Here is a 25,286-nt window from a genome sequence, read left to right as displayed (position 1 = left end):
TTCTGAGTCATCTGACCCCCCTTTTCGCGCTGTTTCACTTTTGGGGTCTTTCCCTTCTGCAGAGAGGCAGGGTTAGCTTTAAATTTAAAAACTGAAAAAGAACCAATTGCGCAAATGCGCAGGGCCATCGACTAGCCTGAAGACGTGAATCACGACCAACTACTGTTAGGAAATAGTAAATTATGTATGTATTTCGGTGTTAGGAATAAGCTATATCTTTAATTGAATTTATATTTTTTTCTATTTGTGGGTTAAAAGGTGAAACCTGTGATCTAGTTTCATTTTTGACTGGACACAGAAGGTCTAAAGCTCTGCCTGTGTACCTGCAATTCTAATGAGTTTCACGAATCCTGAAGAGAAGTTAAAGCAAACACAAGGATAGAAAAACTGTGTTGTTGCCTAGCAATAGGGGTCCAGAGAGGGAGACCCACCCAGACACACAAACACACAGAGAAAAAAACAGCAGTTTGAGTGCAGCTAGAAGAAGGTGTCAGGACAGGCAGGACATGAAAAGGGACAGATAGCAAGTCCCAAACTGAAGTTGAAGCCAGGATTCCAGAGCGAATGGATACTGGCAGAGGGAACTGCAGAATGAGAGCAGATTTCCCAAAAGGTCCGAAAGGTCCCAAAGCCAAGAAGTGAGACAGACACAGGAGAAAGTCCCAAGAAGACCTTTGAGTCAAAGGAAGGACAGGGGCCTGGAAAAGGTCCTGTTAGGTGAAGTTAAGAGTGAGAAGCAGATGAGGGCTCCAAACTTCAAGCTTAGAGACAAAAGCTGCAGGAAGCAGATTCAAAGTGATATAGACTTGTGAGAGGGCAGAAAGTCCAAAGAGACGGCTGAATGTCTTTAACTCTTTGTAATGGGCATATGAAGCAGTGGTGTACTGTTGACAGCTGAGTCGGTAAGAGCGCATGGAAGAAAGCGTAAATGCATGTAGTGACCCAGGGAAGAGGAACATCAGAAGGAGAGTTTGAAGACCTGGAGGTGGACCTTTGTGGAAGGCGTCTGGAAGAAAGCATCGGTTTGGGAGAAAATTACACAGCGAGTTCTTGGAAAGTGGAGGTTGGAAATCTTAATGTGGAAGACAGAGTTCAGTGAGGCTGGTTGGGTCATGGTGTAACAAGTGTCTGGGGAGGTGGGTAGTTTGCCTATTGGTTTACATGGGCTGTGTACTTACTGTGAACATTAGAGTATAAGATAGCTTTTGTAACTTGTGTTATCGTTACAAATCTGTATATATCTGCAAAGGTATAGTTGTGGGTGAAGGAATAATGTAATATAGTTCATCTTTTCTGTTTTAATAAATGTTATTTTTTTTGTTAGAAGTTTATCAGCTGACTCCTGTGACTCTGCTCAGTAGCCACTCTCCACATTTCTGAGCAAAAAGTAAAAGTTAGGATCTATCAAGCTAGGTTCCACCTTGGGATTTGGCTCCTCCAGCTGGGATCATGACACTGTACATGTGCGCAGGGCCTTCTGCCGGCCTGAAGACGTGAATCCCAATCAACTGCGCATGTGCAACCATTCTCCAGCCGACACACGCACAGAACCCAAAGATCGTAACAAAGAACGATCTGTGCACATGCAGCCATTCCAGGGCCAGCACAAGCACAGAAATGGCTGAGACCCATCGGGAACTGTAGGATCCAGCCTTTGTTCTTTAAAAAGGTGAGGCTTTTCTTTTCCATTTCTGGGGTTCATAACACCCAGGTACAAAGCAGAAGGAAGAAGCTTTACAGCAGGACTTTCCAAACTGGGGGTTGCAAGGCAAGATTCTGGGGTGCAAGCTCCACTACAGCAATGACTGCCATGGAGCTCCGATTGAATGTTAACAACATTGGGGCACTTTTAAATCCTTCCTCTTTTTAAAAAAATGGTGGGCATGGCCTAAATGAACAATGCTTGAGGCCTTGAATCCTGCTCCAAAAAAGCCAACTGAAAAAGTAAACAACTACAACTATCTACATCAATGGATTGTCTTCAAAGGATTTGGGAATAGAAATATCTATGAACTTTTTTCATTCGTCCATGGGATCTGAGTGTCACTGATCTAGGCCATCACGTATTGCCAATTTCTAAATGCCCTTGAGAAGGTGGTGGTGAGCTGCCTCAATGAACCACTTCAGTACCTGTGGTGTACCTACACCACAGTGCTGCTAGGGATGGAATTCCAGGATTTTGACCCAGTGACAGTGAAGGAACGGCAATATATTTCCAAGTCAGGATGGTGTGTGACATTGGGAGGAACTTGCGCACGGTGGTGTTCCCATGCATCTGCTGCACTTGTCCTTCTAGGGGCTAGAGGTTGTGGATTTGGAAGATGCTGTTGAAGGAACCTCGGTGTGTTGCTGCAGTACATCCTGCATATGGTACACACTGCAGCCCATTATGAGTCAGTGGTAGAGAAGATGAATGTTTAAGCTGGTAGATGGGGTGCCAATCAAGTGGGCTGCTTTGTCCTGGATGGTGTTAAGCTGCTCTCCCTGTATACATTTAGGCTGATCACTGTGCTCACAAAAACATAAGTAGCAGCAGGAGCAGACCACACAGCCCATCGAACCTGCTCTGCCATTCAATACAATCATGGCTGATCTTGGGCTTCAACTCCATTTTCCTGCTCCCCATATCCTTTAATTCCCCAAGAGGCCAAAAATCTGTCTATCCCAACCCTCTGGGGTAGAGAATTCAAAAGATTCACAACCCTTTGAGTGAAGTAATTTCCCATCATTTCTATCCTAAACAATTAGCCCCTTATCCTGAGACTGTTTTAGATTCCCCAGCCAGTGGAAACAATCTCTCAGCATCTACCCTATCAAACCCCTTCAGAATTTTGTAGGTTTCAATCAGATTGCCCCGCTTTTTCTCAACTCCAGAGAATATAAATCCAATTTACTCAGGCCCCTATCATAGGACAAGCCCCTCATCCCAGGGACCAATTTTGTGAACCTTCACTGTACCAATCCAATACTTTCTTAAATCTGGAGACCAAAACTGCAGACAGTACTCCAGATGCAGTCTCGCCAAAACCCTGTACAACTGTAGCTAGACTTCTTTATTCCTGTACTCCAATCTGCTTTCAATAAAGGCCAACATACTATTTGCCTTCCGAATTACTTGCTGCACCTGCCTGCTAACTTTCTATGTTCGTTGTCCAAGCACACCCAACTCTCTTTGAATATCAATATTTATAAGTCTCTCACCTTTTCAAAAATATTCTGCTTTTTTATTCTTATGACCAAGTGAATAGCTTCACATTTCCCTATAATTTATTCCATCTGCCATCTTGTTGCTCACTCACCTCACCTGTCTATATCTCTTTGCAGTCTCTCTGTGTCATCCTCAGTTTACCTTTCCCCCTAGTCTAGTATCAGCAGCAAACTTAGATACATTGTTCTCTGTCTCTTCATCTAAGTCATTAATGTAGATTGTAAATAGCTGAGGCCCCAGCACTGATCCTTGGGGCACTCCACTATTCACTGCCTGTCAACATGAAAAAGCCCTGTTTATGCCCACTCTGTTTTCTATTTGTTAACCAAACCTCTATCCATGCTAATATATTACCCCCAACTTCATGAGCCTTTACCTATTATTCTTTTGTTCGGCACCTTATTGAATGCATTTTGGAAATCCAGGTATTATACATCCACTGGTTCCCCTTTACCTATCTTACTAGGTACATCCTAAAAACACATAAATTTGTCAAACAGGATTTCCCTTTAGCAAAACCATGCTGACTAATTCTAATCATACTATGCTTTTCTAAGTGCATTGCTAATATTTCCTTAATAGTAGATTCCAGCATTTTCCCAGCAACTTATGTTAGGCTGACTGGCCTGTAGTTGACTAATTTCTCTCTTCCCTACTTTTTTGAAAGGCGGTGTAACATTTGCCAACTGCCAATCTAGTGGGACCGTCCACTATCTCTGCAGCTATCTCTTTTAACTCTAGGATGCAGCCTAGCTGAGATCAGCAAACTTGGGACCTTGAGTGTCTGTCCGTTTAACTCCCTAGTAAGAAAACCTACGTTTCTGTTCATTCATCCCGCTCCCTCAATCTCAAATCAACACAGGAGCAGCCCATCATTAAACCTTGTTAGTCATTCTCTTGAAGCTTCAGCAGCAACATTTTGATAAGATTAAAATGAAAAAAGGACACAATCAAGTTTGTTGAAGACAATTATTGCAAGTGAAATGCTTCAGGGCTCTGATGCGTATGTAAGTACATAAATGCATTCAAGGGAAAGCTACGTAAACACACTCGAAAGTTTATGGTGATGTGTATTTTGATTTCCAAAAGGCATTCCATAAAGTCACATAAAAGGTTACTTCACAAGTTAAGAGCTCATGGTGTTGGGGGTGATATATTAGCATGGATAGGTGATTAGCTAACTAACAGGAAATGGAGAGTCTAGATAAATGGGTCATTTTCAGGTTGGCAATCTGCAACTATTGGGGTGCCACAGGGATTAGTGCTGGGGCCTCAATTTTTTATGATCTATATTAATAACTTGGATGAAGAATAGTGTAGCCAGGTGGCTAATGATACAAAGATAAAAAGTAAAGCACAATGTGAGGAGGATACAAAGCGTCTGCAGAGGGATGTACAGTAAAATCTTTGCTATCCAGCATGCTCCAGGAATGGGTGGTACTGGTTAATCAAAAATGCTGGTTAATGGTGAATTACATTACTGCAGACACAAGACACCGTGCTGCTCTGACTTTGAGGGGTTGAGGAGAGAGGGGAAGCAGCTCCAGCTGCTCAAGGGCTCCAGCACAGCAGGGCATCACATAAGAACATAAGAAATAGGAACAGGAGTAGGCCATTCAGCCCCTCGAGCCTGCTCCATCATTCAATAAGATCAAGGCTGATCGTCCTGTGTTTCAATTTACACATTCCAATCTAACCCTGATAACCTTTGATTCCCTTGTCTAACAAGAATCTACCTACCTCTGCCTTAAAAATATTCAATGCGTCCACCACCTTCTGAGGCAGAGAATTCCAAAGTCGCACAACCTTCTGAAAGAAAAAATTTCTCCTCATCCTTGTCCCAAAAGGACGACCCTTTAAAACAGTGCCCCCTAGTTCCGGGCTCACCCACAAGAGGAAAAAACATCCTTTCGATGTCCACCTTGTCAAGGCCATTTGAGATCTTGTATACTTCAATCAAATCACCCCTCACTCATCTAAACTCCAGTGGAAACAAGCCCAATCTGTCCAACATTCCCTCATATGACAACCCACTCATTCCAGGTATCAATCTAGTAAACCTCCTTTGAACCGCCTCCAATGCATTTTCACGGTAAAACCAGGACCAAAGAAATCACCATACCACCACAACTGAAGGCTAAGCTAAACAGGAACACTCACTGGTTTGGATAAACAGCTCTGAGCATGACTGTTCAATTCTGACCTTCAGGCCGGCTTTAAAAACAAATCAAGCTGTCAGTTTCACTTGCTGCTACCTTCAGGCAGCTTCATGGGTTTCTAGCTGGCTTTTTAAAAAAAAATCAGAATGGACAAGGATGAGGGGGTATCAGAAATTCCAGTTATAGAGTATTCCAATTGCTGGATAACACAAAGTTAACTGTAGACAGGACAGGTGAATAGGCAAAAAAAATAGCACATGGACTATAATGTGTGAAAATGTGAACTTGTCCACTTTGGTGGGAAGAATAGAAAAGCAGAATATTATTTAAGTGGCAAGTAGAATGCTGTGGTACAGAGGGATCTCCTGGTACATGAATCACAAATAGTTAGCACCCAGTTACAGCAAGTAATTAGGAAGGCATATGGAATGTTGGACTTTGTTGCAAGAGGGATGGATAGCATATAAAAGCAGGAATATCTTACTGCAACTGTAGGGCATTGATGAGACCTGGAGTAGTGTGTGCAGTATTGGTCTTCTTACTTAAGGAGGGATAAACTTGCATTGGAGGCAGGTCAAAGATGATTCACCAGGCTGATTCCTGGGATGAAGGGGTTGTCTTATGAAGAAGGGTTGAACAGGTTGGACCTATACTCGTTGAGTTTGGAAGGATGAGAGGTGATTTTATTGGCACATAAGATCTTGAGGGGGCTTGACAGGGTAGATGCTGAGAGAATGTTTCCCTTCAGGGGAATCTGGAACTAGGGGACACAATTTCAAAACAGGGGGTCACCTATTTAAAACAGAGACGAGGAGAAATTTCTTCTCTCAGAAGGTCTTTAGTCTTTGGAATTCTCTATCCAAGACAGGCGGGTTGAGTTAGAGCGATTTTTGATCTAAAAGGGAGTCCAAGGGTTATGGGGGACAGGCAAGAAAGCGGAGTTAAGGCCACACTCAGATCAGCCATGATCTTACTAAATGGTAGAGCAGGCTGAGGGGGTCCTGCTCAGAGTCTTTGAATATTTTTAAGACAGAGCTAGATAGATTCTTGATAAACAAAGGGGTGAAAGGTTATTGGGCAGGCAGCTATGTGGAATGGAGGTTGCAATCAGATCAGCCATGGTCTTATTGTATGGCGGAGCAGGCTCAAGGGGCCATGTGGCTTGCTCCTAATTCTTATATTCGTATGTATGCTCTCATTGATAGGGTTATCATAAAATTCAGAAGATCTGTGGAGATGAAGGGATGGGAGGAGTGTAGAGCATAAACACCAGTGGACAGTGGGCCAAATGGCCTCTTTCTATGCTGTAAATTCCATGTAACATTCCTGTTGTGTGCAGATGAGCAAATGAAAAATATCAAAACTTAAATTAGGACGGGGAGGTAGGATTTGGAGTACGTACCTATGGGGGCGATGAGCTGCTTGGTTCTTTCTGTGCTACAATGTCTAGTATTCCTGAGTGTAGGCCTGTGAGCAGTAGATTCAGAAGCTAGCAGATTAATGTGTCTGATGTAAACCCTTTGTAAGAAATAGAATTTCCTCCCCTCACAGCCACTTCATCCCCATCCTGCAAAAGAACACACCCTCTTCCCCTGCACAGTCACACATTCTGCATTCGCCACACCAGCAAACAGGCTGCACCATTTAGAAAGCAGGGGGCTCTGTTTAAAAAGATGTTTACTCTTAGGAATCAAAGGTGTAAGAATAAGATTTAAAAGATTACAAAGATAAGCTAAAGTTAGTGCATCCCTAGCACCTCTTACCTGTACAGCACACCTTGGCACCAGACTACTTTCACCTGCTGTGAATACAGACAGTTCTCCAGATCCAGCTTACCCTGACCCAGCACATCCCTGTGTCGCCACCTGGGTACAGAAATCACAGTAGTGTCGGATAACTCCAAAAATCAGCACTATATGTCCTATCTGAACAAGGCCCATCTGATCCACAAGCTGCATCAGAACAATCAGTATGCTATATCATCAAGATTCAAACTGGGAAAATGCTGAGAAAGGTCAGGCCAATATACAAAAAATATTTTGCCTAATTAATTAAGTTTTAATCGAATTATGGTCCAGTTGTATACTCATACGGGCAATATATGACACAAACCTTTTATTAATTCACGGGATGTGGGCTTCATTGGCTGGGTCAGCAATTATTGCCCATCCCTAGTTGCCCATGAGGTGGTGGTGGTGAGCTGCCTTCTTGAATCCCTGTAGTCCATGTGGTGCAGATACACCCACAGTGTTGTTAGGAAGGGAGTTCCAGGATTTTGACCCAGCGACAGTGAAGGAACGGCCGATATATTTCCAAGTCAGGAGGGGAACTTCCAGCTGGTGGTACCATCTATCTGCTGCCCTTGTCCTTCTAGGTGGTAGTGGTCGTGTGTTTGGAAGGTGTTGTCGAAGGAGCCTTGGTGAATTCCTGCTGTGCAACTTGTAGATGGTGTACACACTGCTGCTACTGTGCATTGGTGGTGGAGGGAGTGAAAGTTTGTAGATGTGGTGCCAATCAAGCAGACTGCTTTGTCCTGGACTATGTCAAGCTTCTTGAGTGTTGTGGGAGCTGCAAGTGGAGAGTATTCCATCACACTCCTGACTTGTGCGTTGTAGATAGTGGAGAGGCTCTGGGGAGTCAGGAGGCGAGTTACGCATCGCAGGATTCCTAGCCTCTGACCTGCTCTTGTAGCCACAGTTTTTGTATGGCTAATCCCGTTCAGTTTCAGATGTTGACAGTAGGGGATTCAGTGATGGTAATGCCATTGAACGTCAAAGGGTGATGGTTAGATTCTCTCTTGTTGGAGATGGTCATTGCCTGGCACTTATGTGGCACGAATGTTACTTGCCACTTTGTCAGCCCAAGCCTGAATATTGTCCAGGTCTTGCTGCATTTGGACATGGACTGCTTCAGCATCTGAGGAGTTAGGAATGGTGCTGAACATCGTGCAACCATCAGCGAACATCCCCACTTCTGACCTTATGATGGAAGGAAGGTCATTGATGAAGCAGCTGAAAATGGTTTGGCCCAGGATGCTAACCTGAGGAATTCCTGCAATGATATCCTGGAGTTGAGATGACTGACCTCCAACAACCACAAACACCTTACTTTGTGCTAGGTATGACTGCAACCAGCGGAGAGCTTTCCCCCTGATTCCCATTGACTCCAGTTTTGCTGGAGCTCCCTGATGCCACACCTGGTCAAGGGCAGTCACTCTCACCTCACGTCGGGAGTTCAGCTCTTTTGTCCATGTTTGAACCAAGACTGTAATGAGGTCAGGGGCTGAGTGACCCTGGCAGACAACAAACTGGGTGTCAGTGAGCAGGTTACTGCTAAGCAAGTGCTGCTTGATAGCATTGTTGATGACCCTTTCCATCACTTTACTGATGATCAAGAGTAGACTAATAGGACAGGAATTGGCCTGGTTGAACTTGTCCTGCTTTTTGTGTACAGGACATACCTGGGCAATTTTCCACATAGCTGGGTGGATGCCAGTGTTGTAGTTGTACTGGAACAGCTTGACTAGGGGTGCAGCAAGTTCTGGAGCACAAGCCTTCAGTACTATTGCCGGAATGTTGTCAGGGCCGATAGCCTTTGCAGTATCCAGTGCCTTCAGCCATTTCTTGATATCACATGGAGTGAATAGAATTGGCTGAAGACTGGCATCTGTGTCGCTGGAGACTTCCAGAAAAGACAGAGATGGATCATCCACTCAACACTTCAGGCTGAAGATTGTAGCAAATGCTTCAGCCTCATCTTTTGCACTGATGTGCTGGGCTCCTCCATCACTGAGGATGGGGATATTTGTGGAGTCTCCTCCTCCAGTGAGTTGTTTAATTGTCCACCACCATCACGACTGGATGTGGCAGGACTGCAGAGCTTAGATCTGATCTGATGGTTGTGGGATCACTTAGCTCTGTCTATCACTTGCTGCTTATGCTAGTTTGGCACACAAATAATCCTGTATTATAGCCCACCAGGTTGACACCTCATTTTTAGGTGTGCCTGGTGCTGTTCCCGGCATGCCCTCCTGTACTCTTCATTGAACCAGGGTTGATCCCCTGGCTTGATGGTAATGGTAGAGTGGGGGATATTCCTGGCAATGAGGTTACAGATTGTGTTCGAGTACAATTTTGCTGTCGCTGATGGCCCACAGCACCTCATGGGTGCCCAGTCTTGAGTTGCTAGATCTGTTCGAAATCTATCCCATTTAGCATGGTGGTAGTGCCACACAACATGATGGAGGGTATGTGAAGATGTGAAGAAAGGACTTTTGTCTCCACAATGAGTCACTCCTACCGATACTGTCATGGACAGATGCATCTGCGGCAGGCAGGTTGATGAGGATGAGGTCAAATAAGTTTTTCCCTCTTGTTGGTTCCTCACCACCTGCCGCAGACCCAGACTAGCAGCTAGGTCCTTTAGGATTCGGCCAGCTCGGTCAGTAGTGGTGCTACTGAGCCACTCTTGGTGATGGACATTGAAGACCCCACTTGCCATCCTCAGTGCTTCCTTCAGTGGTGTTCAACATGGAGGAGCACCAATTCATCAGCTGAGGGAGGGCATTATGTGGTAATCAGCAGGAGGTTTCCCTTGCCCATGTTTGACCTGATGCCATGAGACTTCATGGAGTCAATGTTGAGGACTCCCAGGGCAACTCCCTCCCAACTGTACACTACTGAGCTCTGCTGCGCCTGTTCTGCCGGTGGCATAGGATATACCCAGGGATGGTGATGGTGGTGTCTGGGATATTACCTGTAAGATATGATTTTGTGAGGGTGACTATGTTGCTTGACTAGTCTGTGAGACAGCTCCCCCAATTTTGACAGTAGCCCCCAGATATTAGTAAGGAGGACTTTGCAGGGTCAGCAGGGCTGAGTTTGCCATTGTTGTTTCTGGTGCCAAGGTCGATGCCATCCTTTTTTGTGATTTTGATACAACTGAGTGGCTTGCTAGATCATTTCAGAGGGCATTTAAGAGTCATTGCTGTGAGACTGGAGTCACATGTAAGGACGACAGAATTCCTTTTCTAAGGACATTCGTGAACAGTGGTTCTTTCAGCTTTTGATTCCAGATTTTTATTGAATTCAAATTCCACTGTCTGCCGTGATGGGATTTGCACCCAGGTCCCCAGAGCATTACTCTGGGTCTCTGGATTTCTAGTCCAGCAACAATACCACAATGCCATCACCTGCCCCTGTGATACAATGTACCCCATTACACTGGGTGCGCTACACTCAGTTCCTCACTACTCTGAAGCCCAACAATCTTCAGCTGCTATGTAAATGACCTTCCTTCCATCATAAGGTCAGAAGTGGGGATGTTCGCTGATGATTGCACAATGTTCAGCACCATTCGTGACTCTTCAGATACTGAAGCAGTCCATGTCCAAATGTAGCAAGACCTGGACAATATCCAGGCTTGAGCTGAAAACTGACAAGTAACATTCGCGCCACACAAGTGCCAGGCAATGACCATCTCCAACAAGGGAAAATTTAACCATCGCCCCTTGACATTCAAATGGCATTACCATCACTGAATCTCCTACTGTCAACATCCTGGGGGTTACCATTGACCAGAAACTGAACTGGACTAACCACATAAATACTGTGGCTACAAGAGCAGGTCAGAGGCTAGGAATCCTGCGATGGGTAACTCACCTCCTGATTCCCCAAAAACTGTTCACCATCTACAAGGCACAAGTCAGGAGTGTGATGGAATACTCTTCACTTGCCTGGATGAGTGCAGCTCCCACAACACTAAAGATACTTGACACCATCCAGGTCAAAGCAGCCCATTTGACTGGCACCACATTTACAACAGCAGCAGCAGTGTGTGTACCATCTACAAGATGCACTGCAGGAATTCACCAAGGCTCCTTCGACAGCACCTTCCAAACCCACGACCACTATCACCTAGAAAGACAAGGTGGGAATACCACCACCTGGAAGTTCCCCTCCAAGCCACTCAGCATCCTGACTTGGAAATATATCGGCCGTTCCTTCACTGTCGCTGGGTCAAAATCCTGGAACTCCCTTCCTAACAGCAGTGTGGGTGTACCTACACCACATGGACTGCAGCGGTTCAAGAAGGCAGCTCACCACCACCTTCTCAAGGGCAACTAGGGATGGGCAATAAATGCTGGCCCAGCCAGTGAAGTCCACATCCCATGAATGGATAAAAAAAAACAACTGCGTCCCATTACGCTGCCTGTGGTATACTGTACCCCATTAAAATGGGTGCGATACACTACTCATTACACTGGGTGTGATGCATTGTACCCTATTACACCAGGTGTGATCCACTGCACCCCATTACAGTGGGCATGGTGGAGTCCAAGTTACACTGCGTCCCATTACAGGCAGGGGTGTGACACACTGCGTCCCATTACAAGCAGGAGTGTGACACACTGCGTCCCATTATAGACAAGGGTATGATACACTGCATCCCATTACAGACAGGGGTGTGATACACTGCGTCCCATTACAGACAAGGGTGTGATACACTGCATCCCATTACAGACAGGGTGTGATACACTGTGTCCCATTACAGACAGGGGTGTGATACACTGCATCACATTACAGGCAGGGTGTGATACACTGCATCCCATTACAGGCAGGGTGTGATACACTGCGTCCCATTACAAACAGGGTGTGATACACTCCGTCCCATTACAGACAGGGGTGTGATACACTGCATCCCATTACAGACAGGGCGTGATACAAGTCCCAGTGATAGTTATATCGCCTCTACCATGTTATAAACAATAGCCTAATGTTTACCTGTGAAGGTGCGGGGCTGGGCAGTTCAGTGGCAGCACTTTGGGAAGAGCAGTGGCTGTTCCTGGCACTGCAGCAACTCCTGGTGCCAGAGGTTCATCAGCACTCCGCAGATGGTTATCTGTCCCATCGAGTCCCGGTGATTTCTTCTTCTTGCGGTTATGGTGAAGAGCGAGTCTCAGAGGACAATGCCACTCTGGTGGACACAAGGACACAGTGTGGTGCTGAACCACCCAGGTATACTGGTACATGTACTTGCAACGGATCTCACTTAAGCCTCCATCCTTTTGTTCCATCATTAGGGGATTTAAAGCTCCATTTGCTTCACTCCAACAACTCTGGGCTTTTCTCCCCAACTTGTTTTGGCCTACGCCGAATCCTACAGGCTTAACCTTGCCCAGGCTGTGGCGGGCTGGTTGTTGGGGCCCACTGTTCCTCTCCCTGCCTGCTTTAATGAGCGGCTTGCTGGCAGCAGACTGGCTGACGCATGCCAGAAACTCCACAGTGAACTCCAATCGAGACGGAGCCAGGTAAAGGAAGGCGTAACCTCCCAGAGAGGAGACCGTCACCCGTCCACTGTCGGCAATCTTCACTGCGCCTTCCACGTCAGCTCCAGGCCACTTCACTTCGGAGATGTCAAGGAACAGGTTCTAAAGGGGCAGTGGAAAAAAGGCACAAATTTAAACAGACATACTGAATAATGGTATTGTCACTGGACTAGCATTTCAGAGATGCAGGGTAATGCTCCGGGGACCTGGATTTGAGTGCCACCACGAAAGATGGCGAAATGTGAATTCAATAAAAATCTGGAATTAAAAGTCTAATGATGACCACAAAACCATTGCCAATTGTCAAAAAAACCCATCTGGGTCACTAATGTCCTTTAGGGAAGAAAATCTGCCGTCCTCATCTGGTCTGGCCTACATGTGACTCCAGACCCACAGCAATGTGGTTGACTCTTAAATGCCCTCTGAACAAGGGCAATTAGGGATGGGCAATAAATGTTGGCCTAGCCAGCGACGCCTGCATCCCATGAACAAATAAAAAAAAAATTGCTTTTACCTCAGGGCCTTCCAAAGCACATTGCAGCCAATGAAGTGCCATCACTGTTATTTTGTAGGAAATGTGGCAGCCGATTTGCACACAAGCTTCCACAAACTACAACGTGATAACGAAGAGACCATGTATTTTTTGTGACGTTAATTGAGGGATAAATATTGGCCAGGACATGGGGATAACCTCATCTGCTCTTCTTCAAAATAGTGGCAATGGGGTTCTTTTCGTCCACCTGAGAGGTGGATAGGGCCTCAGTTTAAGGTCTAATCTGAAATATGGCATCTCTGACAGTGCAGCCCTCCCTCAGTACTGCACTGGGAGCCACATCCCGGAGTTTTGGGTTCAAGTCTCTGGAGTGGGGCTTCTGACTTCTTGGCAGGAAACCAAGGAAATAAATGATTTAGTTGGGAATACCACAAGAGTTGCAGGCTTGATGGTCTCCACATTCCTTTGTCAAGCTCCCCACTTCATGGAACCATAGAAACCTTACAGCACAGAAGGAGGCCATTCAACCCATCTTGTCCATGCCAGCCCTAGGACACCCAGGTGCCCTTTCTAATCCCACCTTCCTGCACCCGGCCCATAGCCCTGCAGCTTACAGCACTTAAGGTGCAGATCCAGGTATTTTTTTAAAAGAGTTTAGAGTTTCTGCCTCTACCAGAGAGGAGACAGCTGGTATCCACTTCCCTATAGCTAACAATAGCAAGGAATCACTGCTGTGTTCCTATCAGTGGTATGAGATGATGAGCAGCATTAGCAGGGGTTCACCAACCGGTTCTAAAGGCCACACAACTAGAAAACCCGAGGGACAGTTGAGTCAGGCTTGCTTCAGAGTGAAAGGGGTGGCTTTGCAGGTTTAACATTACGCATTTCAGTTCAGCTCTTTCAGCTAACTCCTAGGCTAGAGAGGGGCTATTCAGCCTCAAGTCTGGTCCGCCACCATTCAATTAGATCATGGCTGATCTGAATCTTAACTGCATAGGTCCACCTTTGCTTTGTCACCCTTAATTGCCTTAGCAAAATTCTTGAACCATAGTGGGAGGATTATGGGGAACAGGCAGGAAAATGGAGTTCAACCATGATCTTATTGAATAGTGGAGCAGGCTTGAGGGGCCTACTGCTGCTAGTTCTTATGTTCTTAAAGATCTCACATTTCCTTCTGCAGTGGAGGGCCAGGGCAGGGAGGCAGTGGGGAGGAATAAGAAAAAAGATCAAGCAGTTAAAAAGGCAGCAGCAGCAATCTGTTAAGAAGGCAAACCTTCATTGCGAGGGGACTTGAGTACAGGAGCAAGGATATCTTACTGCAGCTGTACAGGGTCTTGGTGAGACCACACCTGGAGTATTGTGTGCAGTTTTGGTCTCCTTATCAAAAAAAGGTTATACTCGCCATACAGGAAGTGCAGCGAAGGTTCACCAGACTGATTCCTGGGGTGGCAGGATTGTCGTACGAGGAGAGATTGGTCCAACTAGGTCTGTATTCACTGGTGTTTAGAAGAACGAAAGGGGACCTCATCAAAACGTATAAAATTCTGACAGGGGTGGGAAGGCTGGATGCAGGGATGACGTTTCTTCTGATTGGGGCGTCTAGAACAAGGGGTCACAGTCTGAAGATACAGGGTAAACCATTTGGGACTGAGATGAGGAGAAACTTCTTCACTCAGAGGGTGGTGAACCTGTGGAATTCACTACCACAGAAGGCTGTGGAGGCCAAGTCACTGAATATATTTAGGAAGGAAATAGATTTCTTAAAAGGCATTATGGGGAGAGAGGGGGGGAACGGTGCTGAGATAGAGGATCAGCCATGATCATATTGAATGGCAGAGCAGGCTCGAAAGGCCGAATGACCTATTCCTGCTCCTATTTCTTATGTTTCCATGTTAACAAATATAGATGTACACATTTTTAAAGTCAAAAGGCAGGTGCTCATTAGAAGCTGTGCATCAGTAATATAGCCAGTTGGATGGGAGTGGAAAGGATAGAGCTGCCACTGAGAGTTGCTGTGAGTTAGGACTCACCGATAGCTTGTCTGCAGCAATCAGATCTGCTGAAAGGTAGGGCCGAGAGGCAAACCGGTTCCTGAACTCCAGAGCTTGCAGTAACTGCTCCTGTAGGAGAAATACAAACAGTACAAAACACTCACACAGTAACTATATTGGGCTTTCACAGCAAGACACCTCAGTGCACCTTTTACAATTAATTACTCAAGAGATTAAAATGGGATTTGATAATGTATTTGTTATGTTTTTGCACTAGAATCACAGCACAGAAAGGTCTCCATTAAGTCAATGGTGCCTGTCCTGGCTCTGAAAGAGCCATCCAATTAATCCCCCTCGTCCACACTCTTTCCCCAGAAATCTGCAAATCTTTTTCTTATGATCTCTACTCAAATCACAGTCTTAATAATTATTTTCTTAATATCTTATGACAAATCAGTAAGGTTGTGGTTTGGATTGTCTTGTTGTATAGCTGTCATGAAACTATCATATTTTTCATCACATTATTGGGGAATATTGTAAAGTAGATGTGTGTGGATGGTTCTATCTGTGTGGCCGATTTAACTAAATTAGAAATGGATAGACTGCAAGGTTTAAATTATCAAAAGAGTTAGGTGTAAAAAGGCATTTGAAATGCTAATGGATGAGCTACGTAAAAGGGAATTTGCATTTTTAGATAAGGGGAAAAGTTGTTGGATTTTCAAAGAGACCTGATAAGGTTTTTACGACTGGCAAGATAAATAGGGCAAGGTTATTACGTTGATTTTTCTCAAAAGTTGTGGCCATGACAACATAAAAGATTTTTATACTATGGGAAAAGCAAATTCCAAAGACATGGGGGAACAATGGGATTTACAAATGAAAGAAGGAGAAATATATTTAAAAGATGGAAGGCTGTATGAGGTGTGGCTGTGTGAGATCTGAAAGGTGCACCATATGAAACAGACTTGGGGAAAAGCCTCAAGCCACTTTGCAGAAGCCTGCTGTTCCAGAAACCAAAGTTGTGTTAAAAGCCTTGGGAATTCCACTGTCAAGTGGGTGCTGGTGGTAACCTTGCTGGATTGTCTCTATTATTTAAAATCTATTTTAGACTGTTGCCTTAAAGTGGGTGTGTAGTTGGGAGTCTGGTTAAGCAGGAATTTTGGGAATTGTTATAATAACGAGTAACTGTGTAACTGTAATCTTGTATATGGTTTTATTCTTTTCTTTTGTTCATAAATGTTTTCATTTAAATTTCAAAATCTCTAAAGGTGTTAGTGGACTCATTACTTCTGAATTCAGTACACAAGCCTTCTTGTAATAAATACGCAAAGCCATTGGGATTACATGGACAAGTTTCCCTTGTGGGTTTGGTCAGCCTGGCAAATAACGCCTGCCAAATACCGCCTGCCATATCATAATAATGGGGCAGAAATGTGGACCTTGAGAAAAGTGGACATCCAAAGAGTCGAAAGTTGTGAACCGTTGTTCTGGAGAAGGATGAAGGGATCAGTTGGAGAGAACACAAGAACAACGAAGAAGTTCTCAGGATGATGAAGAAGGAAAGATAGTTAGTGAATATCATCAAGAAAAGGCAACAAGGTTTGATTGGCCACATCCTAAAGCAGAAGAACTAGCTGAATGAGGTGACTGAAGGAAGATTAGAGGGATGGACACCAACAGAGAGATAGAGAATGATGACGTTAGACAACTTGAAATTGAAAATGGGAGGCTCCTGTGAGCAACTGAAGAAGAAAATGCAAGACTGTGAAGTGTGGAGAAATAAGGAGGGCAGATCATAGAACCATTTACGGCACAGAAAAAAGATGTGCATTTATATAGTGCCTTTCATTATCAGAGGACGGCCCAAAGCACTTCACAGCCAATGAAGACCTTCTGAAGAGTAGTTACTTGTAATGTGGGAAACATGACTATCAGATTGTACACAGCAAGCTCCCACAAACAGCAGTGCGATAATGATCAAATAATGTTTCTGTGATGTTGACTGAGGGATAAAGACTGCCCAGGACACTAGGGAGAACTCTCCTGCTCATCTTTGAAATAGTGCTATTGGATTTTTTACTTATAACTCAACTTCTGGTACTATTTGGACGCTAAAATCACTAGACTATCACACTTCATGTGTCTGGCTGTTGATCTCAATCTTTCTTAACATTAATATGATGAAAGTAGAAGACAGGAAACAACATTACGTTGCAGAACTGCTACCAGTGAAAGCACAAATAAAAGGGATATGGAGTGGATAAACTTACAGGCAGTTAAATACACTTCTAGAGGAACTGTGTGAAGGGAGAGTAATAGGTGGCAGCTGTGGTTCAGTGGGTAACACTTCCACCTCTGATTGAGGAGGCTGAAGTGACACTCCAGAAACTGGAGTACAAAATCCAGACGCTCACTCCAGCAGCTTGGCAACAGTGGCCAAGACCGAAAACAACAACCCACAATAACACTCGGTAGCTCCATGTGCAACACTTGTGCAGAACCTGCCTCTCAAGCATTGGCCTCTTCAGCCATCAGCAAAGGTGCACCAAGTGAAGACCCCCCCCATCTGAAATGGATTTATTTGCTGTGTATCCATCATCTTTCATAGATGGAAGGATGACGATGACTCAAGTGCAGTACTGAAGGGAGTGCTGTACTGTTACAGCCGCCATCTCTCAGATGAGATGTTAAACTGAGGTCCCATCAGCTCTCTAAGGTGGACATAAAAGATCCCATGGCACTATTTAACAAAGTGCAAAGAGCTTTCCTCAGTGTCCTGACCAATATTAATCCTTCAACCAAAATCTTAAACAGATTATTTAGTTATTAACACTGTGTGTGGGCCCTTACTGTGCGCAAATTGGCTGCCACATTAAAATACTTCAAAAGCACTTGTGCAAGCAATCCAGGCTCACCCACCTTATAGGTGCTGATGACAAATGGTGTTCGCTGACGAACTCGGCAGGAGCTCTGCAAGGGGTGCATGGATGGTGTAGGGGCCTTCTGGAACAAGAATTCTGATCCACATGGGGAGAGCTGGAGACTGGAGCTATCTGTAAATTGCATTTCCACTGAATCATCCTCATACAGGACCATTAGGCTCACCAAAGCCATGGTGGCCAGTTCCAGCAAATGCACAGCAACAGGGAAGTCTGTTGAAGAATGACATACAAGGTCAGGTATATATCTACAAACCAGAACCCACAGTACAAGTAATCTAACATAATGTAAATTAGGTCTATTAACATGGTTTATAAAGAAAAATTAAATTATTTGCATTTACATAACGCCTTTGACAACTTCAGGCCATATTAAAGTGCTTCACAGACAATGGAGTCTGTTTGAAGTGTAGTCATTGTTCTACTGCAGGATACACACAGCCAACAGCAAGATCACAAACAGCAATGAGGTAATGACCAGGTAACCTATTCTAATGACTATGATTAAGAGAGAAGAACTCCCCTGCTCTTCTCTGGATAATTGCCATGGGATCTTTCACGTCCACCTGAGAGGGCAGACAGGTCCTTTGGTTTTACCTCTTGTCTGAAAGACAGCACCTCCAATAGCGCAACACCCCCTGTCTCGCAGTACACCTTACCAGAGAAATAACTGTCTTGCTCAGAAAGAAGCTCTTTTGTACCCAACTCTAAAACACTCCACTGAAAAAAAAAATTAATCAATGTATTGGTGTTGCATGAACATAAACAGGGCAGAATTCTAAACCACTCAAAATCCATTCACTTGCACAATGTTAAAATTGGGCTCTCAAAGTCTAAAATATTGGGACTGGGAGAATCCAGTAGGCAGAATAATGTCTAAGTTTACAGTAAGTGGTGTAACAACAGGGGATCAATCAAACAGAGACAGCTGGACCCATTTACTTCAGCTCATCTGCTACTTAATACCCTGTCTGGGTTTGGTGGCCAAGGAAGGTGTGTTCAAAGCGCAGCCAAACAGGTAGAGTATCAACCTGTAAATCCTTCCAATATATGGCAAGGACAGGCAATAAGAGCAGAACGGAGGTCTGCTTGACGCAGTGAGTAGCGTCCCTGCCTCTGAACCAGAAGCTCCAGATTCAAGTCCCACTCCAGGATTTAATGGCCAACGAAGAAGCATTCATAGCACGGCCAAACAGGTGGAGTATCAACTTGTAAATCATTCTAACACACACCAATGGCAGGTGGCAAAAACAGCAAGGAAACATTCGTGGTCAGTCATGCAATGGAAAGTTCCAACCCCTATCACTACCAAAAGCGCCAGGCTACAACATGTATGTAAAACTGTATGTTGCCACAGCAACTCAGCCTCCATTGGTGGGGGTGGGGGGGCAGGGAACAGTTGGCTGCACAGCCGGTGTAGTCAGATCCTTGTTCTGGCTGGGGCAGATTCGGGAACTGCGGCCTTGCCCAACCTGAAGGATGTTGCAGAGCTCAGGGTCAGATCTGACTTTAGGCAGAGAACTCAAGAAGAATAGCTCTACAACCAAGAGATATATAAAATATTTAAACTGATGATTCACCAATCTCTAACCAGAGGAAATGGACAATATTTAAACTGACGATTCCCCAATCTCTAACCAGAGGAAATGGACAATATTTAAACTGACGATTCCCCAATCTCTAACCAAAGGAAATGGACAATATTTAAACTGACGATTCCCCAATCTCTAACCAGAGGAAATGGACAATATTTAAACTGACGATTCCCCAATCTCTAAACAGAGCAAAAGGAGAATATTTGAACTGACGAATCCCCAATCTCTAACCAGGAGAAATGGACAATAGTTAAACTGACGATTCCAAAATCTCTAACCAGAGGAAATGGACAATACTTAAAATGACGATTCCCCAATCTCTAACCAGAGGAAATGGACAATACTTAAACTGACGATTCCCCAATCTCGAACCAGGAGAAATGGACAATATTTAAACTGACGATTACGCAATTTCTAACCAGGAGAAATGGACAATATTTAAACTGACGATTCCCCAATCACTAACCAGAGGAAATGGACAATATTTAAACTGACGAATCCCCAATCTCTAACCAGGGAAAATTGACCATATTTAAACTGACGATTCCTAAATCTCTAACCAGGGGAAATGGACAATATTTAAACTGACGATTCCCCAATCTCTAACCAGGGGAAATGGACAATATTTAAACTGACGAATCCCAAATCTCTAACCAGGGGAAATGGACAATATTTAAACTGACGAATCCCCAATCTCTAACCAGGAGAAATGGACAATATTTAAACGGACGATTCCCCAATCTCTAACCAGAGCAAATGGACAATATTTGAACTGACGATTCCCCAATCTCTAACCAGAGGAAATGGACAATACTTAAACTGACGATTCCCCAATCTCTAACCAGAGGAAATGGACAATACTTAAACTGACGATTCCCCAATCTCTAACCAGAGGAAATGGACAATACTTAAACTGACGATTCCCCAATCTCTAACCAGGAGAAATGGACAATATTTAAACTGACGATTACGCAATCTCCAACCAGGAGAAATGGACAATATTTAAATTGACAATTCCCCAATCACCAACCAGAGGAAATGGACAATATTTCAACTAACGATTCCCCAATCTCTAACCAGGGGAAATGGACAATATTTAAACTGACGATTCCCCAATCTCTAACCAAAGGAAATGGACAATATTTAAACTGACGATTCCCCAATCTCTAACCAAAGGAAATGGAGAATATTTAAACTGACGATTCCCCAATCCCTAACCAAAGGAAATGGACAATATTTAAACTGACGATTACCCAATCTCTGACGAGGAGAAATGGACAATATTTACACTGACCGTTCCCCAATCTCTAACCAGAGGAAATGGACAATATTTAAACTGACGATTCCCCAATCTCAAACCAGGAGAAATGTACAACATTTAAACTGACGATTCCCCAATCTCTAACCAGGAGAAATGGACGATATTTAAACTGACGATTCCCCAATCTCTAACCAGAGGAAATGGACAATATTTAAACTGACAATTCCCCAATCTCTAACCAGAGGATATAGACAATGTTTAAACTGACGATTCCCCAATCTCTAACCAAAGGAAACGGACAATATTTAAACTGATGATTCCCCAACCTCTAACCAAAGGAAATGGACAATATTTCAACTGACGATTCCCCAATCTCTAACCAAAGGAAATGGAGAATATTTAAACTGACGATTCCCCAATCTCTAACCAAAGGAAATGGACAATATTTAAACTGACGATTCCCCAAGCTCTGACCAGGTGAAATGGACAATATTTAAAGTGACCGTTCCCCAATCTCTAACCAGAGGAAATGGACAATATTTAAACTGACGATTCCCCAATCTCTAACCAGGAGAAATGGACAACATTTAAACTGACGATTCCCCAATCTCTAACCGGGGAAATGGACGATATTTAAACTGACGATTCCCAAATCTCTAACCAGAGCAAATGGACAATATTTAAATTGACGATTACCCAATCTCTAACCAGAGGAAATAGACAATGTTTAAACGGACGAATCCCCAATCTCTAAGCAGGAGAAATGGACAACATTTAAACTGACGATTCCCCAATCTCTAACCAGAGGAAATGGACAATACTTAAACTGACGATTGCACAATTTCTAAACAGGAGAAATGGACAATATTTAAACTGACGATTCCCCGATCACTAACCAGAGGAAATGGACAATATTTAAACTGACGATTCCCCAATCTCTAACCAGGGGAAATGGACAATATTTAAACTGACGATTCCCCAATATCTAACCCAAGGAAATGGACAATATTTAAACTGACGATTCCCCAATCTCTAACCAAAGGAAATGGAGAATATTTAAACAGACGATTCCCCAATCTCTAACCAAAGGAAATGGACAATATTTAAACTGCCGATTCCCCAAGCTCTGACCAGGAGAAATGGACAATATTTAAACTGACCGTTCCCCAATCTCTAACCAGAGTCAATGGACAATATTTAAACTGACAATTACCTAATCTCGAACCACTAGAAATGGACAACATTTAAACTGACGATTCCCCAATATCTAACCAGGAGAAATGGACGATATTTAAACTGACGATTCCACAATGTCTAACCAGGAGAAATGGACAATATTTGAACTGACGATTACCCAATCTCTAACCAGGAGAAAAGGACAATATTTAAACTGACGATTACCCAATCTCTAACCAGGAGAAATGGACAATATTTAAACTGACGATTTCCCAATCTCTAACCAAAGGAAATGGACAATATTTAAACTGACGATTCCCCAATCTCTAACCAAAGGAAATGGACAATATTTAAACTGACGATTCCCCAATCTCTAACCAAAGGAAATGGACAATATTTAAACTGATGATTCCCTAATCTCTAACCAGGAGAAATGGATAATATTTAAACTGACGATTCCCCAATCCCAAACGAAAGGAAATGGACAATATTTAAACTGACGATTCACCAATCTCTAACCAGAGGAAATGGACAATATTTAAACTGACGATTTCCCAATCTCTAACCAGAGCAAATGGACAATATTTAAACTGACGATTCCCCAATCTCTAACCAAAGGAAATGGACAATATTTAAACTGACGATTCCCCAATCTCTAACCAGAGGAAATGGACAATAGTTAAACTGAAGATTACCCAATCTCTAACCAGGAGAAATGGACAATATTTAAACTGACGATTTCCCAATCTCTAACCAAAGGAAATGGACAATATTTAAACTGACGATTCCCCAATCTCTAACCAGAGGAAATGGACAATATTTAAACTGACGATTCCCCAATCTCTAACCAAAGGAAATGGACAATATTTAAACTGACGATTCCCCAATCTCTAACCAAAGGAAATGGACAATATTTAAACTGATGATTCCCCAATCTCTAACCAGGAGAAATGGATAATATTTAAACTGACGATTCCCCAATCTCTAACGAAAGGAAATGGACAATATTTAAACTGACGATTCCCCAATCTCTAACCACAGGAAATGGTCAATATTTAAACTGACGATTCCCCAATCTCAAACCAGAGGAAATGGACAATATTTAAACTGACGAGTCCCCAATCTCTAACCAGGAAAAATGGACAATATTTAAACTGACGATTCCCCAATCTGTAACCAGAGGAAATGGACAATATTTAAACTGACGATTCCCCAATCTCTAACCAGGGGAAATCGACAATATTTAAACTGACGATTCCCCAATACCTAACCCAAGGAAATGGACAATATTTAAACTGACGATTCCCCAATCTCTAACCAAAGGAAATGGACAATATTTAAACTGACGATTCCCCATGCTCTGACCAGGGGAAATGGACAATATTTAAACTGACCGTTCCCCAATCTCTAACCAGAGTCAATGGACAATATTTAAACTGACAATTCCCTAATCTCGAACCAGTAGAAATGGACAACATTTAAACTGACGATTCCCCAATATCTAACCCAAGGAAATGGACAATATTTAAACTGACGATTCCACAATCTCTAACCAGGAGAAATGGACAATATTTAAACTGACGATTTCCCAATCTCTAACCAAAGGAAATGGACAATATTTAAACTGACAATTCCACAATCTCTAACCAAAGGAAATGGACAATATTTAAACTGATGATTCCCCAATCTCTAACCAGGAGAAATGGATAATATTTAAACTGACGATTCCCCAATCCCAAACGAAAGGAAACGGACAATATTTAAACTGACGATTCCCCAATCTCTAACCAGAGGAAATGGACAATATTTAAACTGACGATTAACAAATCTCTAACCAGAACAAATGGACAATATTTAAACTGACGATTCCCCAATCTCTAACCAAAGGAAATGGACAATAATTAAACTGACGGTTCCCCAATCTCTAACCAGAGGAAATGGACAATAGTTAAACTGACGATTACCCAATCTCTAACCAGGAGAAATGGACAATATTTAAACTGACGATTTCCCAATCTCTAACCAAAGGAAATGGACAATATTTAAACTGACGATTCCCCAATCTCTAATCAGAGGTAATGGACAATATTTAAACTGACGATTCCACAATCTCTAACCAGAGGAAATAGACAATATTTAAACTGACGATTCCCCAATCTCTAACCAAAGGAAATGGACAATATTTAAACTGATGATTCCCCAATCTCTAACCAGGAGAAATGGATAATATTTAAACTGACGATTCCCCAATCTCTAACGAAAGGAAATGGACAATATTTAAACTGACGATTCCCCAATCTCTAACCAGAGGAAATGGACAATATTTAAACTGACGATTCCCCAATCTCTAACCAGAGCAAATGGACAATATTTAAACTGACGATTCCCCAATCTCTAACCAAAGGAAATGGACAATATTTAAACTGACGATTCCCCAATCTCAAACCAGAGGAAATGGACAATATTTAAACTGACGAGTCCCCAATCTCTAACCAGGAAAAATGGACAATATTTAAACTGACGATTCCCCAATCTCTAAACAGGGGAAATGGACAATATTTAAACTGAGGAATCCCCAATCTCTAACCAGGGGAAATAGACCATATTTAAACTGACGATTCCCCAATCTCTAACCAGAGGAAATGGACAATATTTAAACTGACGAATCCCCAATCTCTAACCAGGGGAAATGGACAATATTTAAACTGACGATTCCCCAATCAATAACCAGAGGAAATGGACAATATTTAAACTGACGATTCCACAATCTCTAACCAGGAGAAATGGACAATATTTAAACTGACGATTCCCCAATCTCTAACCAGAGGAAATGGACAATATTTAAACTGACGATTCCCCAATCTCTAACCAGAGGAAATGGACAATATTTAAACTGACGATTCCACAATCTCTAACCAGGAGAAATGGACAATATTTAAACTGACGATTCCCCAATCTCTAACCAGAGGAAATGGACAATATTTAAACTGACGATTCCACAATCTCTAACCAGAGGAAATGGACAATATTTAAACTCACGATTCCCCAATCTCTAACCAGGAGAAATGGACAATATTTAAACTGACGATTCCCCAATCTCTAACCAGAGGAAATGGACAATATTTAAACTGACGATT

General features: G+C 43.2%; 1 protein-coding gene across 2 annotated transcripts in view; it reads right to left on the bottom strand.

Moving 5' to 3' along the window:
- Positions 1-25,286, bottom strand: part of c4h5orf34 (chromosome 4 C5orf34 homolog) — a 67,493-nt gene that overhangs the window by 35,836 nt on the left and 6,371 nt on the right. For both annotated transcript variants that reach the window (XM_041185567.1, XM_041185566.1), the window contains exons 2-5: positions 18,098-18,330; positions 15,218-15,307; positions 12,150-12,796; positions 7,131-7,232 (exon numbers count right to left, since the gene is read on the bottom strand). In XM_041185567.1, the coding sequence (XP_041041501.1) occupies positions 7,131-7,232; positions 12,150-12,796; positions 15,218-15,307; positions 18,098-18,292 (1,034 nt within the window). In that variant the 5' untranslated portion in view covers positions 18,293-18,330. The remainder of the gene's footprint in view (positions 1-7,130; positions 7,233-12,149; positions 12,797-15,217; positions 15,308-18,097; positions 18,331-25,286) is intronic.

The sequence above is a fragment of the Carcharodon carcharias genome, chromosome 4, assembly GCF_017639515.1.
Source record: "Carcharodon carcharias isolate sCarCar2 chromosome 4, sCarCar2.pri, whole genome shotgun sequence".
Taxonomy (NCBI): Eukaryota; Metazoa; Chordata; class Chondrichthyes; order Lamniformes; family Lamnidae; genus Carcharodon; species Carcharodon carcharias.
This window is presented reverse-complemented; position numbering and strand designations above follow the sequence as displayed.